This window comes from Alligator mississippiensis, chromosome 1, assembly GCF_030867095.1.
Source record: "Alligator mississippiensis isolate rAllMis1 chromosome 1, rAllMis1, whole genome shotgun sequence".
Taxonomy (NCBI): domain Eukaryota; kingdom Metazoa; phylum Chordata; order Crocodylia; family Alligatoridae; genus Alligator; species Alligator mississippiensis.
This window is the reverse complement of record NC_081824.1, coordinates 86,589,104-86,602,994: the sequence shown is the minus strand read 5'-3', so window position 1 is coordinate 86,602,994 and position 13,891 is coordinate 86,589,104. Positions and strand designations below refer to the sequence as shown.

Below are 13,891 nucleotides of genomic sequence, written 5' to 3'. Positions count from 1 at the left end.
CCTTCTGGGCTGGTCAGGAGCAGTGAGGTGGGGGGAACCCTTCCCTAATCAGAGAATCCTGCTGGGGCCTGGCCATGCCCCTCCCTGTCACCTCAGTACCATGGAAGGGAAGGAAGGCCTGTTCTAGTGCACCCCGGCTTCTAGCCTGAGCAACTGCAGGCATGTGCCTGCATTTTCTCAGTCCAGAGGACACGTCTCTGTAGTTATAAACCAGTTTATCCTATCTAGGTTAGACTAACCTGCAAAGATTGAATCAATTTAGGCTTAGGCTTTTTGAATATCTGTCCCTAGGCAGAGAGAGAAAGGCATCGGATAGGTGTCAGCTCTGAGTGGGAATCAGTGGTGCACTTCATGTGCAGGTCAGGGATCTAATGTTCTGTAACTAGCAAAACAAGAGTATTTTAAGTAAAGTAGTCCACCTTTACATTACAACTAAGGGAAAAAAAGAGAAATGGGAGGTTTTGTGTTTTGCTATGGAAGTCAATGCAATGATTTTTCACTTCAGCTAGTTAAATCTTAAGGAAACATGGCTATCTTTGTGGAACACACACATTCTACACTTAAAATATTTTTAAATAGCCAAGTACTTACTGGTTTTGTAGTAAACTGCTTATGAAAATTTGAAGAGTCACCAATCTTTTCCGTTGATGAATAAATTGAATAAAATCAACATAAAATGTGCTTCTGTAATGGAATGTTTAGCAGCAGATACTTGTGCAGAATGGGTGGGTCTCTGTACACAGAGAAATTTCTTTCTGTATCAATCATGTTTCGGAATGGGATACTAGCAAAAGATTGTCTGTGTAGTTCTGTTGAGATACATTAGCTGAATAAGTGGCATCAGTATTTCATGTAACTTCTAAATTTTTGCTTACACTCATTAAAGACAGTAAAAGTACACGCAGAACAAGTGCAATAATTCTATATTGGAAAAGTTTTGTTTGTCTAATTAATCTGTTTTAAAATGAAATTAAAATGATACATGCCTTTTACAAAGATAAATTTAATGCAAAGATGAAAACTAAAATGATTAAAGCACAGGTTAAAATGTCTACATGTGAGTTTTGTAATGATTCAGCGAGATCGTTTTTAAGTTGATTAAGAGCTTGGCTGTGAAAATTATACCAATTTAACTATGCCCATTTAGAAACTGATTATTTTGCTTAGACACTGGTTTGAGTGCTTTAGATCAATTCAACTTAAGTTGCTCAGAAACTGACTTAAACAAAATCAATATAGTGTACTCTTAAACTAAATAGGTCCCTTCACAAAAGAAGATTGAATTTCTAAACAGTTTTATGCTGTAGACAAATGAAACAATTATACCAGGAGATGGGGAACTTATCACCATCATCAGCTGATAATTTGTAACAGTTTTGTGTACCTGGTCCCATTGCATAGTAAGGGAAGATAAACATACACAAAATATAGCAGTATTGAATTGCTGCTAAATGTTTATGGTGTGTTCCGTGGTGAAAACTTATTGTGAGCCTGTACAGACCCACAAAACTTATGACCAGGGATCCAGGTCTTCTCGTTCCTATAGAAAAACACGGATTCCCCCGCCCCCTCCCTTGGGGAGAAAAACACGGATTTTCCCCTTTCACAGAGCCAAATGCAGCTTTGCCCCCTTGAAGGAGAAAAACATGGATTTTTCCCTTCACAAATAGCTCTTTGCAGGCTGGCAGAGTTTCAGCCTGCAATATGCTGCTTGCAAAAAAGGCTGTAAAACCCTAAGCCCTGTGCCAAGGGTGAGAGGGTTGGGCCTGATAATCTGAGAATCATGACAGAGACAATGGGCCAGGGACTTGTGTGGGGGCAGCAGGCAAGCAGCAGTGGTCCCCATTCAGTAAGGGTTAAAAGGTGGTGGGAGCAGACCCCACCTGGCCCTGTGGGTAGCCCCTGCTGCATCCCACTCACTCTTCCTCTTTCACTCTCTTCCTTCCCACCTGCCCTACTTGCTGCCAGGCTTCCCTTGGCTGGGGGATGGCAGAACTTGGGACACACAGGAGCACTGACAGGGCTTGGAGGTCTGTGGCTTGGGAGCGAGGGGCAACAGCATGGTAGGGGTAGAGGCAGGGCACTGGAATGTCAGGGCTGCTTGACACCACAAAGCAGCAGGGGTGACAGCTGCAGTTGGACCTGCATCTTGGTTCAGGAGGGGAGCTGCTGCCTGGAGAGAGTGACAGGATACAGGCAGAGACTGTGGGTCAGGAGTGAGGGACACCGGCAGGGCTGGGGGGCTGTGGCTTGGGAGTGAGGGACACTGGCATATCAAGGTTTCTCAGCGCCATAAAGCAGTGGGGGAACAGCTACAGCTGGACCTGCATCCTGATGAGCAAAGGAGCCAGGGGGAGCTCTAATTTTCCATGATTAAAAAAAAAAGGTCAAATGCCAACAAATATAGGTATTTAGAATTTATTTTATTATAATGATTGAGGCACTGGTAGTTTTCCAAATTGCTTTAAAATTGTAAATGTATCAATAAAATATTGTGTTCAACAGAAAGAGAGAGAGAGATAAATGTAGTGGTGTTTCATTTTAATCACAAAAAAAAATGGAAATTTTGCGAGTTCTAATCATAGAATTTTGGATTTTTTATCAGAGAATTTTGGATTTTTTTAACAGACTGTAGGTGTTCAGGGAGAGCAGGTTGAAAAGGAACTAATCCTCGCTTCCCATTCTTTTCAGTTGGTAAAATTGTTTTGTCTGTCCTTAATTAAATTTGTGATTCTTTCCACGTAGACAAAGCTTTAGTTTAAATCATTGCAACTTTTCTAGTACAGGTACGCTTCAATCCAGGAAGACAAAACTGTCATATAGGTGACTCAGATAGAGCTGGATAAGGAGAGAAAACAAAGAACATTTAAAAACAATTGCTACCAATTTCAAGTTGTTATGCTCTTTAACATTTAGGGGTAAATGCTAAAATATTAGGGAAAGTGTTTTGTTTTCTTTTTTCCTGAACATATATCCTTCATATGTATGTATGTATGTCTGTATGTCTATAGCCACATTTCTTTTTATTGGGATCTGTACATAGATATTGTATAATGGCATCAAAAAGATTCAGGTAACCATCTGTAATGCAGCTTTGAAAAGTGAGGATTCTTAACTATCATAATTGCACTTAAAATTTCTAGCTGAGTAATATCAAAGCGATCACAGTAAAATGAGATGAATCGGCTGTCCGCTCCATTTAGTAGGGCTGTGCGAAGCTTCAGTCGCTGATTTAATTCAGCAGAGATTTGGCCCGATTTGGCGGCCGAATCTTCGAATCCAAGTTGAATCAGGAGACCCTTTAATCTCTCAGAATCAAATCAGAACCTTCCAAATTGGTTCAGAAAGATTCGATGATTTGGACATAGACACAGCTTTAAATGTTTTTTTCTACATGCCTTAAGGTATCAGACGGCTTGTGAATGCTGAGATGCTGGGGCAGATGGAGCGTCCCATGGGAGCGTGGAGGGGTCCCTAGCACACTTGGTGGTAGACCCAGAAGTGCTTCTGGTCCACTTCCAGGTCCACCATTGAGCACGTGGAGGACCTCCCCCCCAGCCGCCCAGCTCAGCAACTGGTGCCTCCTGGGTCTGGGAGCACCCAGGGTCCTCCCAATGCTGATCGCCGAGCCGGGGGGGGGGGGTCCCCCACGTGCTCAGAGGCAGACCCAGAAGTGGACTGGAATTAATTCTGGTCCACTTCTGGTTCCGCTGCTGAGCACGTGGGAGGACCCTGCACTACTGTGAGATGCTCCATGTGCCCCACCATCTCAGCATTCACAAGCTGCTCCTGGTATCTCGAGGTATGTAGAAAAAATATTTAAAGCTGCGTCTGTGGCCGAATCGCTGATTATCCGAATCAGCATCAAATCTTCAGATTCGGATTCAGCTGAATCAAATTGGGACAGTGATTCAAATCAACAAATGGAATCACTGTCCCCTGAATCGGGCCAAATCCGAATCGAATACAGCCCATTTCGCACACCCCTACCATTTAGTAGCTGAATGAAATCGAACTAACAGTATATCTCCTAAGAAATCTGAATAAAAACACAATAGAACTAATGTTACCTATACCAGGGATCAGCAACATACAGCCTGTGGAGCCAATGGATCTGGCCTGTGGAGCCAGAAGGCTCGTCTGTGCCCGCAACCACAGGGGGCTAGGCAGCGAGGAGCTGTGCTGAGCTAGGTGACTGGAAGCTGCATCTGCACTGCTGCCACTTCTCCCCTCCCTGTGCTTCCCAGTACAGCTTCCAGCTCATGGGGAACTAAGCCAGCTTCCACCTGTGTCCACACTGCAGCCAGTTGGAGGTAGGTGGTGTGGGAGAAGTGGCAGTAGGTTGCAGCACAGCTCCCCAGCAGCTGAAAGCTGCACCAGTGCTACAGCCAGGGAGCAAAGGATGGGAAGAAGTGCTGGCAGTGCAGGTGTAGATCCCACCTGCCTGGCTCTCATGTGAGTACAGTTGCTGACATGCTGCCAAGCCACCTGACCTGCACTAGACTGGGGCTGGGTTGTTCTGGCCAATGGCTTACAAAGGTTGCCAGCCCCTGGCCCCCACTATTAACCAGTGTATTTTGTGTGATACATCCCGAGAGGAAGGGAATAGATGTCTGAATTGTAAAACATGAACAAGAAATTCTTTTCTAATAATATAATCCCTTTCTTACCTCAGTAATCAGGAGTGTAGTAGAAGATGCGATGTTCCAGAACATCAGTCGTTCCCTTGCCTCCATCCCTCATTGTTATGTTCCAAAATGATCAAAGCCACTGCAAGATATGTTTACTGTATCTATGCTTTTTTAGGCCACTGGCTACCTTCATTCATCTTCATAAAAACACAAGATTCCCTGTACTTTGAATCACTATATCCTGGGGTTGTAAATGCTCAAATATGTATTTTTCATTAAATAAAGGTCAGTATTCATGTTTATAGAAGGAATTATATAGCTTTCTAAGTGCATGGTCAAAAAAGTAATTGAAAGAAAGGATGGACTTGGCTTGTGAATTCTTAATCATTATTTTAACCCATTGGTAATAGCCAGTAGAGGGGTTAATACTGATTTTTCTGAGCTGTAAATTGCTAATTCAAGTTAAGTATTACAAAATATTCAGACATGCCAGGTCAAGAGGGTCAATCATTTACACACTGAACAACAAAAGCAAGGAATAATATCCCTCTCTCAAACCCTATTTAAAAGTATGATTTGTATTATTTTGTCCTGTAAATGCAAATTTGTTAACACCTGATGTTTTCTTTACAGGTCACATGCTGCATCATGTGAAAATTGGTTTAAAGGTCAAACAATGCGTCCATCAAATTCCCTCCATTACAATGGAAGCAACTATTCAACCAATTACGCGCACTGTACTCCGAGTTAGACTGAACATCACTCCTGATTTTTCATGGAATGACCAGGTAAAAATAAAGGGGTTTATGAATACCTTTATCTGGTTTCAGTAATTAAGATGAAGATTTCAATGAAATTTCAGTTGCTTAGATGTTTGAAACCATCTTTTCACACTAGCAAGATAAATTTTCTCTATAATAAGATGAATGACTATTGAAGTGCTTATGGAAGAACATACCCAGTTTTTTCATCATTTCAGTTGACTTCAAATAGGACTGTATTGCTTTACTATTTTTAAGTACTTAAAACAGATATGAATACTAATTAGACATATACCTTCCAGGCTTAATGGAATTGTAAGTTCAAAAACAGATAAATGAATAAAAAAATGGATGACAAATTTAGGCAATGTAAAATACTTGACATGTACAACAAGCTCTTATCTTGTCTTTACAAATTAAAATATAAAGGATCATCTGTTCCAGTGACTTGTCTCTAAAGGAGAGAGATGAATTTAAATAGATACATGTGTATATATATGACACAAACAATCTACATAGATGTTTTTATTCCAGTACATCTTTTGTTTTAGTATGCATCACTTGAAAAGGGATTTAAGCTAAACAAAAAAAGACACTTTCATAATGGAATAAAAGTGACTAGAGGAGAGTGTTATATTGATACAATTATGGGAATATAACTGGTAAAATCTTTTCCAACAGACAAAGCATAAATTAACAATAGGCTTTTCTTCATTTTCAGTAATAGCTTTCTCTCTTGCCTCTCAGAGATTGGAGACTGTAATCCTGAAGGCTAACAATTAATATATATTCCTGGATTAAGATGAATTAAACAATTCTGGTTTTATAGTATATACCCCTTTTTTTAAGTGGAAGAATGTACATATAGCATCTTATTTATAAATTAAATACATTTACACTATTTTAATTGTTTTTTTTCTAGCCACAAGGGCTTTTGCTTTTTGTTTAGAAAGCTTTGCTGGTTTAGGACCTTGTTACACGTTAATTTTAGGTGACTCCTGGAACTCTTAAACCCTGGATTGTCCACATTAATACCTGAAACTAGTTTTAATCACACTTTAGGTGGCTTAAAGTTATGCCAGTCAAGCCTAGGTTTATCTCTGATCCGTGTTACCCAGATCATGTTACACTAATGTGTAGTAGTCTAGACTACATGTTAGTGTAAACACCCCACATTCTTCTCTTCCCCTGCTGGCCCAGATTGGCCCACTGACCCCACCCCCACATTGCTCACCAGCATCTTAAATCCCTGCTCACTGGCGCCTCCTGCCCTTCTTTCCCACCCCGCACCTTGCTTACTTGTGGCTGCCCATTCTGTCTGTCCCATGGGAGCAGACAGGGAGGGGTTAAGCTATCTGCCTAGCCACTGCTGCTACTGCGCTCTGGGCCTATCCCCTGGGACAGACGGCCACATCTAAGTGGGGGAGAACCCTGAGGACAGGGGGAAACAGGGAGAGCCCTGGGGTGCAGAGCGCAGGGGAGGTGAGCGTGGAGGGAAGCCCAGAATGGGGTAGAGGGGGAGCAATCTTTACCATTCAGTCCTCCAGGCCCCTGAAGGCCTGAACGTGTGACTGCTCCAAACCCAAGCTAGCACTAACACCAATCAACATTTGAGCAGCGCATAGTGTAATGTGTAACAAGGCCCTAGTTTGTGAATAGCCAAGTGACCAAAATTAAGGAAATGTGTTTGTTTGCTATGGAATTGGTTATACAAATATCTTTACATGAATCCCTAATTTAATTTTCTGCTGCTTAATGTTGGTGACTCATTTAATCATTTATATATATTGTTGTCTAATATGAAAGGAGGTTGCTAAGAAAGATTTAGCTGAATCTTTATTATGTAATACCTTTTTTCAGTGTTGCTAATGTAAAGTTCAATACTATTGAGTCAAACTATTCTTAAGGACAAGAAAAATTAATATGTTTTAACTGGAATTGTTTCTTTTAAAAAATCATTTTTCAATTTTTTTGTAGAGTGCTGTTCCAAGGCAAAACCATATTTAAAATAAAAGAGGTCTGTATACTCTTCTGCTCTTTGAGTTCTGGATTTGCAGAAAGATCTTTGGAGAAAATGGAGTTTTCCCCAGCCTTATTGCTATGACTGTTGACCCAATGGTCATCTTTACACATGCTCCAGCTCTTGGAAGGGGCTCTAATTAAAGCACCTACAATGTAAGATGTATTCAGTGTCCCGCATTTCAAAATGGCGGTAGGGGCACTTTAACTAAACCTCTTTCAACGAGCCTTAGTTAAAGCATCTCTGCTGCCATGTTCAAGTGTGGGACGCTGAATGCATGTGATGCTGCAGGTGCTTTAATTAGAGCAGCTCCCAAGAGCCGGACCATTTGTAAAGATGCCCATTGGATCACGAGTCATAGCCAAGAATCCTGGTTTTCTCGGTTTAAAAATTGCAGATTCAATTATAAATAACAAATTCTTCGATTAAAAACCCCCAAATCCACGGTTTTCCTTGATTAAAATGAAACACCACTATATATATTAGTATCAGTTGAACACAATGTTTTATTGATACACTTACAATGTTAAAGCAATTTGGAAGCCTACCAGTGCCTCAACCACTGTAATAAAATACATTCTAAATGCCTATACATTTTAGCGTTTGATTTTGGGTTTTTTATCATAGAAAATCAGAGCTCCCTCTGCCCCCTTCACTCGCCAGGTTATGGATCCAGCGGCAGGTGTCCCCCTCTCCCCCACTCCTGTGCTTTGTGGTGCTGAGTAGCCCTGTTATGCCACTGCCCTGCCTATGCCATTGCCCCTTACTTCCAACCCACAACGCCCCAGCCCTTCTGGTGCCCCTCACTCCCCACCCACAGCCCCTGGCCTCCCAGCTGGCAGCTCACAGCTGCCAGGGCTATGGGGCAAGGGACCTGGATCCATAACCCCCTGCCCCAAACAACAGTGCCTGAGCCTGGGCCAGTGCCCACAGGAGGTAGCAGCTGCTGCAGCAGAGCAGAACATGGAGCCTGGCTCCCTCTCCCCCATGGCTGGCATGACCGGTGTGGAGGCCTTGAGGGGGGGAGCTTTGGACTCCCTGCCCTGCTGCTGTCCACCCCAGGGCCTCTGCAATGCAGCAGGTGGGACCTGGCACAGCAGGGCAGAGCAGGACCAGGTGGGGAAGCTCAATGCTGCTGCCACGAGCCGCATGCTGCCATGGCACAGTGCTACCTACCTGCCCCTACAGCAGCAGGGGTGGCAGCACAGAGTTATGCCCGCTGCTGCTGTAAGGCAGGCAGGAGGTGCTGCACCATGGCAGCACAGGGCTTGCAGCAGTGGCACTGATCTTCCCGACTCTGCCCTGCTATGCTGGGTCTTGCCTGCTTGGCCATGGAGGCCCCAGAGGGGTGGGGGGGGGGAACAGCAAGCCAGAGAGCCCTGAGCCCACAATGGGCAGCACACACCTGGCCATGCACAAATCTGGGGGGCACATGCCCCTCATTGTCCCCTTGGGAGTACATGTTGCAGTGGGGAGCCAACCCCTCTCCCTTCCCTGCCCCATGGATGAACCACCTGCAGCTCCATCCCACTCCCCATCCAGGCCCTGCAGCTGCACATTCCAGCCATAGGCCCCAAGCACCACCCTGGTTGGCCAGCAACCCAAGCCCCAGCCCTGCCTTACTCCCTCCCTTCCTTCCTCACTATGGGGGCCTCAATGCCCACCTCCTTCCCCCACCACACTTACCTGCAGGGAGCTGCTACCCAGGCTGCCTGGTGGCCATGTGCACGTGTATGTGCACACATGAACATTGCGCCCCCCTTCCTAACCACCCTCCTCTCACTCCCCACAACCCTTTGCAGGCTGGAACTTTGCCAGCCTGCAAGGGGAAACGAACTGTTTCCCATATTTTTCTCCTTTAAAGGAGGAAATCTGGGGTTTTCTCCCTAAAATGAGAAAATCTTGGTTTTACTGTGATTTTCCATGACAAATGGAAAACCCAGATCCCTGGTCATAGCAATATGGCTGGGCAAAACTCAATTTTTTTTCGAAGATCTTTTTGCAAATCTAAAACACAAAGAGCAGAAGATTATATAGACCTCTTTTATTTTAAACATGGTTTTGCCTTAAAGAAGCTTTCAAGAAGTGGAAGCTTGGGCATACAACTAGGGAGGAGTATAAGAATATTGCTCGGGCACGTAAAGATGAAGTCAGGAAGGCCAAAGCGCAACTGGAGTTGCAGCTAGCAAGGGATGTGAAGGGAAACAACAGGGGTTTCTACAAGTATGTTAGCAACAAGGGAAAGGTCAGGGATAGTGTGGGTCCCTTACTGAATGAGAGACACAACCTAGTGACAGAAGATGAAGAAAAGGCTGAAGTACTTAATGCCTTTTTTACCTCGGTCTTCACAGGCAAGGTCAGCTCCCAGACTACTGCACCAGGTAGCACAGTTTGGGGAGGGAGATCAGCAGCCCTCAGTGGTGAAAGAACACGTTAGAGACAAAAGCTGGATGTGTACAAGTCCATGGGACCAAATTAGACAATAATTAAGGACAACAAAATGTCCTTTTTCAGTCATATAGGGAGCAAAAGGAAGGTGCAGATTAGCATACAACCCCTACAGGACAAACTAGGGCAATTGGTGACAGAGGGGGGAAGAGCTCAGCTCTTCAATGAGTTCTTTTCATCTGTATTCCTAGAAAGATCAAGACAAATCTCCCAGTTGGATCATAGGTAGACACAGGAGGGACACCAGCCCACCAACAGTTAGCGCAGACTTAGTGAAGGGTCACTTGAAGGGGCTGGATGTGTTCAAATCAGCAGGCCCGAGGGAACTTCATCTAAGGGTGCTGAAAGAATTGGCCAGTGTCATAGCAAAGCCACTGGCACAGCTGTTCGAGCACTTGTGGTGCTCTGATCAGCTCCCAGAGGACTGGAAAAGGGCCATTGTGTGGTCCCTATTTTCAAGAAGGGGAGGAGGTAGGAACCAGGAAACTATAGGCCAGTTAGTCTCACCTCCATCCTTGGGAAAACTCTGTAAAAAATCTTTAAGGATCACATTTGTGGGAGCCCAGAAGGGGAAATAATGCTGAAAGGAAATCAGCACTGTTTCATTGCAGGTAGATCCTGCCTGACTAACCTTTGTTTCTTTTTATGACCAGGTCACAAAATGTTTAGACACAGGAGTCAAGGTAGATGTCATCTACCTAGACTTTAAGAAGGCCTTCAATATGATATCACATTCTTTTCTTGTAAATAAACTGACAGGCTGTGATGTAGATGATTACACAGTCAGGTAAGTGGCAAATTGGCTTAGGAGTCGCAGCCAGAGAGTGGTGGTGGACGGGTCAATATCGACTTGGAAAGATGTGGGCAGTGGAGTCCTGCAAGGCTCGGTCCTTGGACCAGTGCTATTCAGTGTCTTCATCAGTGACTTGGACGAGGGCATAGAGAGCACCTGGTCCAAGTTTGCAGATGATACCAAATTGTGGGGCAAAGTTAGCACATCAGAGGGTAGGGAACGGATCCAGGCAGATCTGGACAGGTTGGAAAAATGGGCAGAACGAAAAAGGATGCAGTTAAACAAAGACAAGTGCAAAGTGCTGCACCTGAGCAAAAAGAACCCAGGCTGGGGGGTGACCTTCTCAGCAGCACAGCAGGGGAAAGGGATCTTGGAGTCATAGTTGACTCCAAGATGAACATGAATCATCAGTGTGACGAAGTGATCAACAAGGCTAACCACACTTTATCATGCATTAGCAGATGCATGATAAGCAGGCACAGGGAGGTGATGCTTCCCCTCTATGCAGCACTGGTCAGGCCACAGTTGGGAGTACTGTGTCCAGTTTTAGGTGCCACACTTCAAGAGGGATGCGGAGAATCTTGAGAGGGTTCAGAGGAGGGCCATTCCTGTGGTCAGAGGCCTACAGGCAAGGCCCTATGAGAGACCTAGATCTGAGGGACTGAGATCTCTTCAGCCTTCACAAGAGAAGGCTGAGAGGTGATCTTGTGGCTGCCTATAAATTCATCAGGGGACGACAGCAAGGAATAGGAGATGCTCTGTTTACTAGGGCACCCCCTGGATTAACTAGAGACAATGGCCAGAAATTGACGGAGAGCAGATTTAGGTTGGACATTAGAAAAAACTTCTTCACAGTAAGGGTTGTCAGAATCTGGAGTAGTGCTGGCTCCTATCCTGGGGGTCTTTAAGAAGCGGCTCGATGCCTACCTGGCTGGGGTCACTTGAGCCCAGTTTTCCTCCTGCCCAGGCAGGGGGTCGGACTTGAAGATCTACAAGGTCCCTTCCAACCCTACTTCTATGATTCTGTGATTCCAAGGGAGGTGGTGTTCTCCCCTTCCTTGGGAGTCTTCAAGTGGAGATTGACCAAGCACCTCGCTGGGGTCATCTGACCCCAGCGCTCTTTCCTGCACAGGGCAGGGGGTCAGACTGAACGTCCTGCTGAGGTCCCTTCCGACCGTAACATCTATGAATCTATGAATATGCAGTGCATTCAAGGGTGCTGACGGAGTTGGCTGATGTGATTGCAGAGCTGCTGCCCATTATATTTGAAAACTCATGGTGATCAGGGGAGGCTCCAGATGATTGGCAAAGGGCAAATATAATGCCCATTTTTTAGAAAGGGAAGAAGGAGAATCCAGGGAACTACAAACCAGTCAGCCTCACCTCAGTCCCCAGAAAAATCATAGAGCAGGTTCTCAAGAAATCCATTTCTAAGCACTTGGAAGAGAAGGTGATTAGGAACAGTTAGCATGGATTCACTAAGGTCAAATCATGCTTTACCAACCTGATTGCCTTCTGTAATGAAATAACTATCTCTGCGGATGTGGGGAAAGCAGCGGACATAATGTACCTTGACTTTAACAAGGATTTTGATACCATCTCCCACAGGATTCTTGCAAGCAAGCTGGGAAGTATGGGCTAGATAGTAAGATGGATAGAAAGCTGGGCAGATTGTCGAGCTCAACGGGTAGTAATCAATGGCTCAATGTCTAGCTGGCACCCAGTATCAAGTGGAGTGTCCTAGGAGTTGGTCCTGTCCTTGGAGTTGGTCCTGGGACTGGTTTTGTTTAACAGCTTCATTAACAGGCTGGAAGATGGGATGGAGTACACCCTCAGCAAGTTCATGGATAACACCAAGCTGGGGGGTGTGGTAGATACACTGGAGGATAGGGCTAGGATTCAGAAACCTCATTGAATTGGAGGATTGGACCAAAATAAATCTCATGAGGTTGAACAAGGACAAGTGCAAAGTCCTGCACTTAGGACAGAAGAATCCTGTGCACTGCTACAGCCTGGGGACTGACTGGCTAAGCAGCAGTTTTGTAAAAAAGGGCCTGGAGTTTACAGTGGACAGTAAGCTGAATATGAGTCAGCAGTATGCCCTTGTTGCTAAGAAAGCTAATAGCATACTGGGCTGCACTGGTAGTTGTGTTGCCAGTAGGTCCAGGGAAGTGATTATTCCCCTCTATTCAGCACTGGTGAGGCCACATCTGGAGTGCTGTGTCCAGTTTTGGGACACCCGCTACAGAAAAGATGTGGACAAACTGGAGTCCAGCAAAGAGCAATTAAAATAGTGAGGGGGCTGGGGCACATGACTTCTCAGGAGAGGCTGAGGGGACTGGGCTTATTTAGTCTGGAAAAGAGAAGAGTGAGGGGAAGATTTAACAGCAGCCTTCAATAATTGAAGGATATTTCCAAAGAGGATAGAGCTAGACTGTTCTCAGTGGTGGCAGATGACACAGGAAGGAACAACAGTCTCAAGTTGCAGCAAGGGAGGTTTAAGTTTGATACTAGGAAAAACTTGCTCACTAGGAGGGTAGTGAAACACTGGAACAGGTTACCTAGAGAGGTGATGGAATCTCCATCCTTAGAGGTTTTTCAGTCTCAACAAAGCCCTGGGTGTGATGATCTAGTTGGGGACAGTCCTGATTTGAGCAGGGGGTTGGACTAGATGACCTCCTGAGGTCCCTTCCAACCCTAACTTTCTATGATTCTAATACATGCAATGCCAAGGCTGCTGGAGCATGCTAATTATTAGCACGCATCAACAGACTCGATTAATCAAGTCTGCTCCAATGCATGGTAATTACAGCACGTTGGAGCAGAGATCCCTCGCATCTACAGGCATCCAATATCTTTTAATGGAAGCATTACAAGTATTCTGTCAATTGTTATTTGGAGCTCTTCCCATACTTCAGATCCAGAAAAAGTTATTGCCTTTTTTCCATTGCTGGTTTTTACTTTTTGTGTTAGCAATTGGTGAGTTCATAAAATCTGTTACTGTAAATAACCACATGGACTTTTGCCATTAAAAGTAACTATCGCTTACTTTTACCATTGACAAACCAATGAAGGAATGATCCTCCAACAGCATACTACTGTACTCTGGCAAGCTGCCCAAAGGAAGAAGTAGAAACTTCTAGATAAAGTTCCTGTAAGAAAAAAAAAATGAGTATACCAAAATAAATAAATAAAAGCATAGCACAGTAGCATGCTTTTAAATATATATGCTAATAAA

At 44.5% G+C, this 13,891-nt stretch overlaps 1 protein-coding gene across 1 annotated transcript in view; it reads left to right on the top strand.

Annotated features, from left to right (window-relative positions):
• The window catches only part of ASCC3 (activating signal cointegrator 1 complex subunit 3), a 567,972-nt gene that overhangs the window by 416,476 nt on the left and 137,605 nt on the right, over nucleotides 1–13,891 (top strand). The window contains exon 22 of the mRNA XM_006271799.3: nucleotides 5,265–5,419. Within this exon, the coding sequence (XP_006271861.1) occupies nucleotides 5,265–5,419 (155 nt within the window). The remainder of the gene's footprint in view (nucleotides 1–5,264; nucleotides 5,420–13,891) is intronic.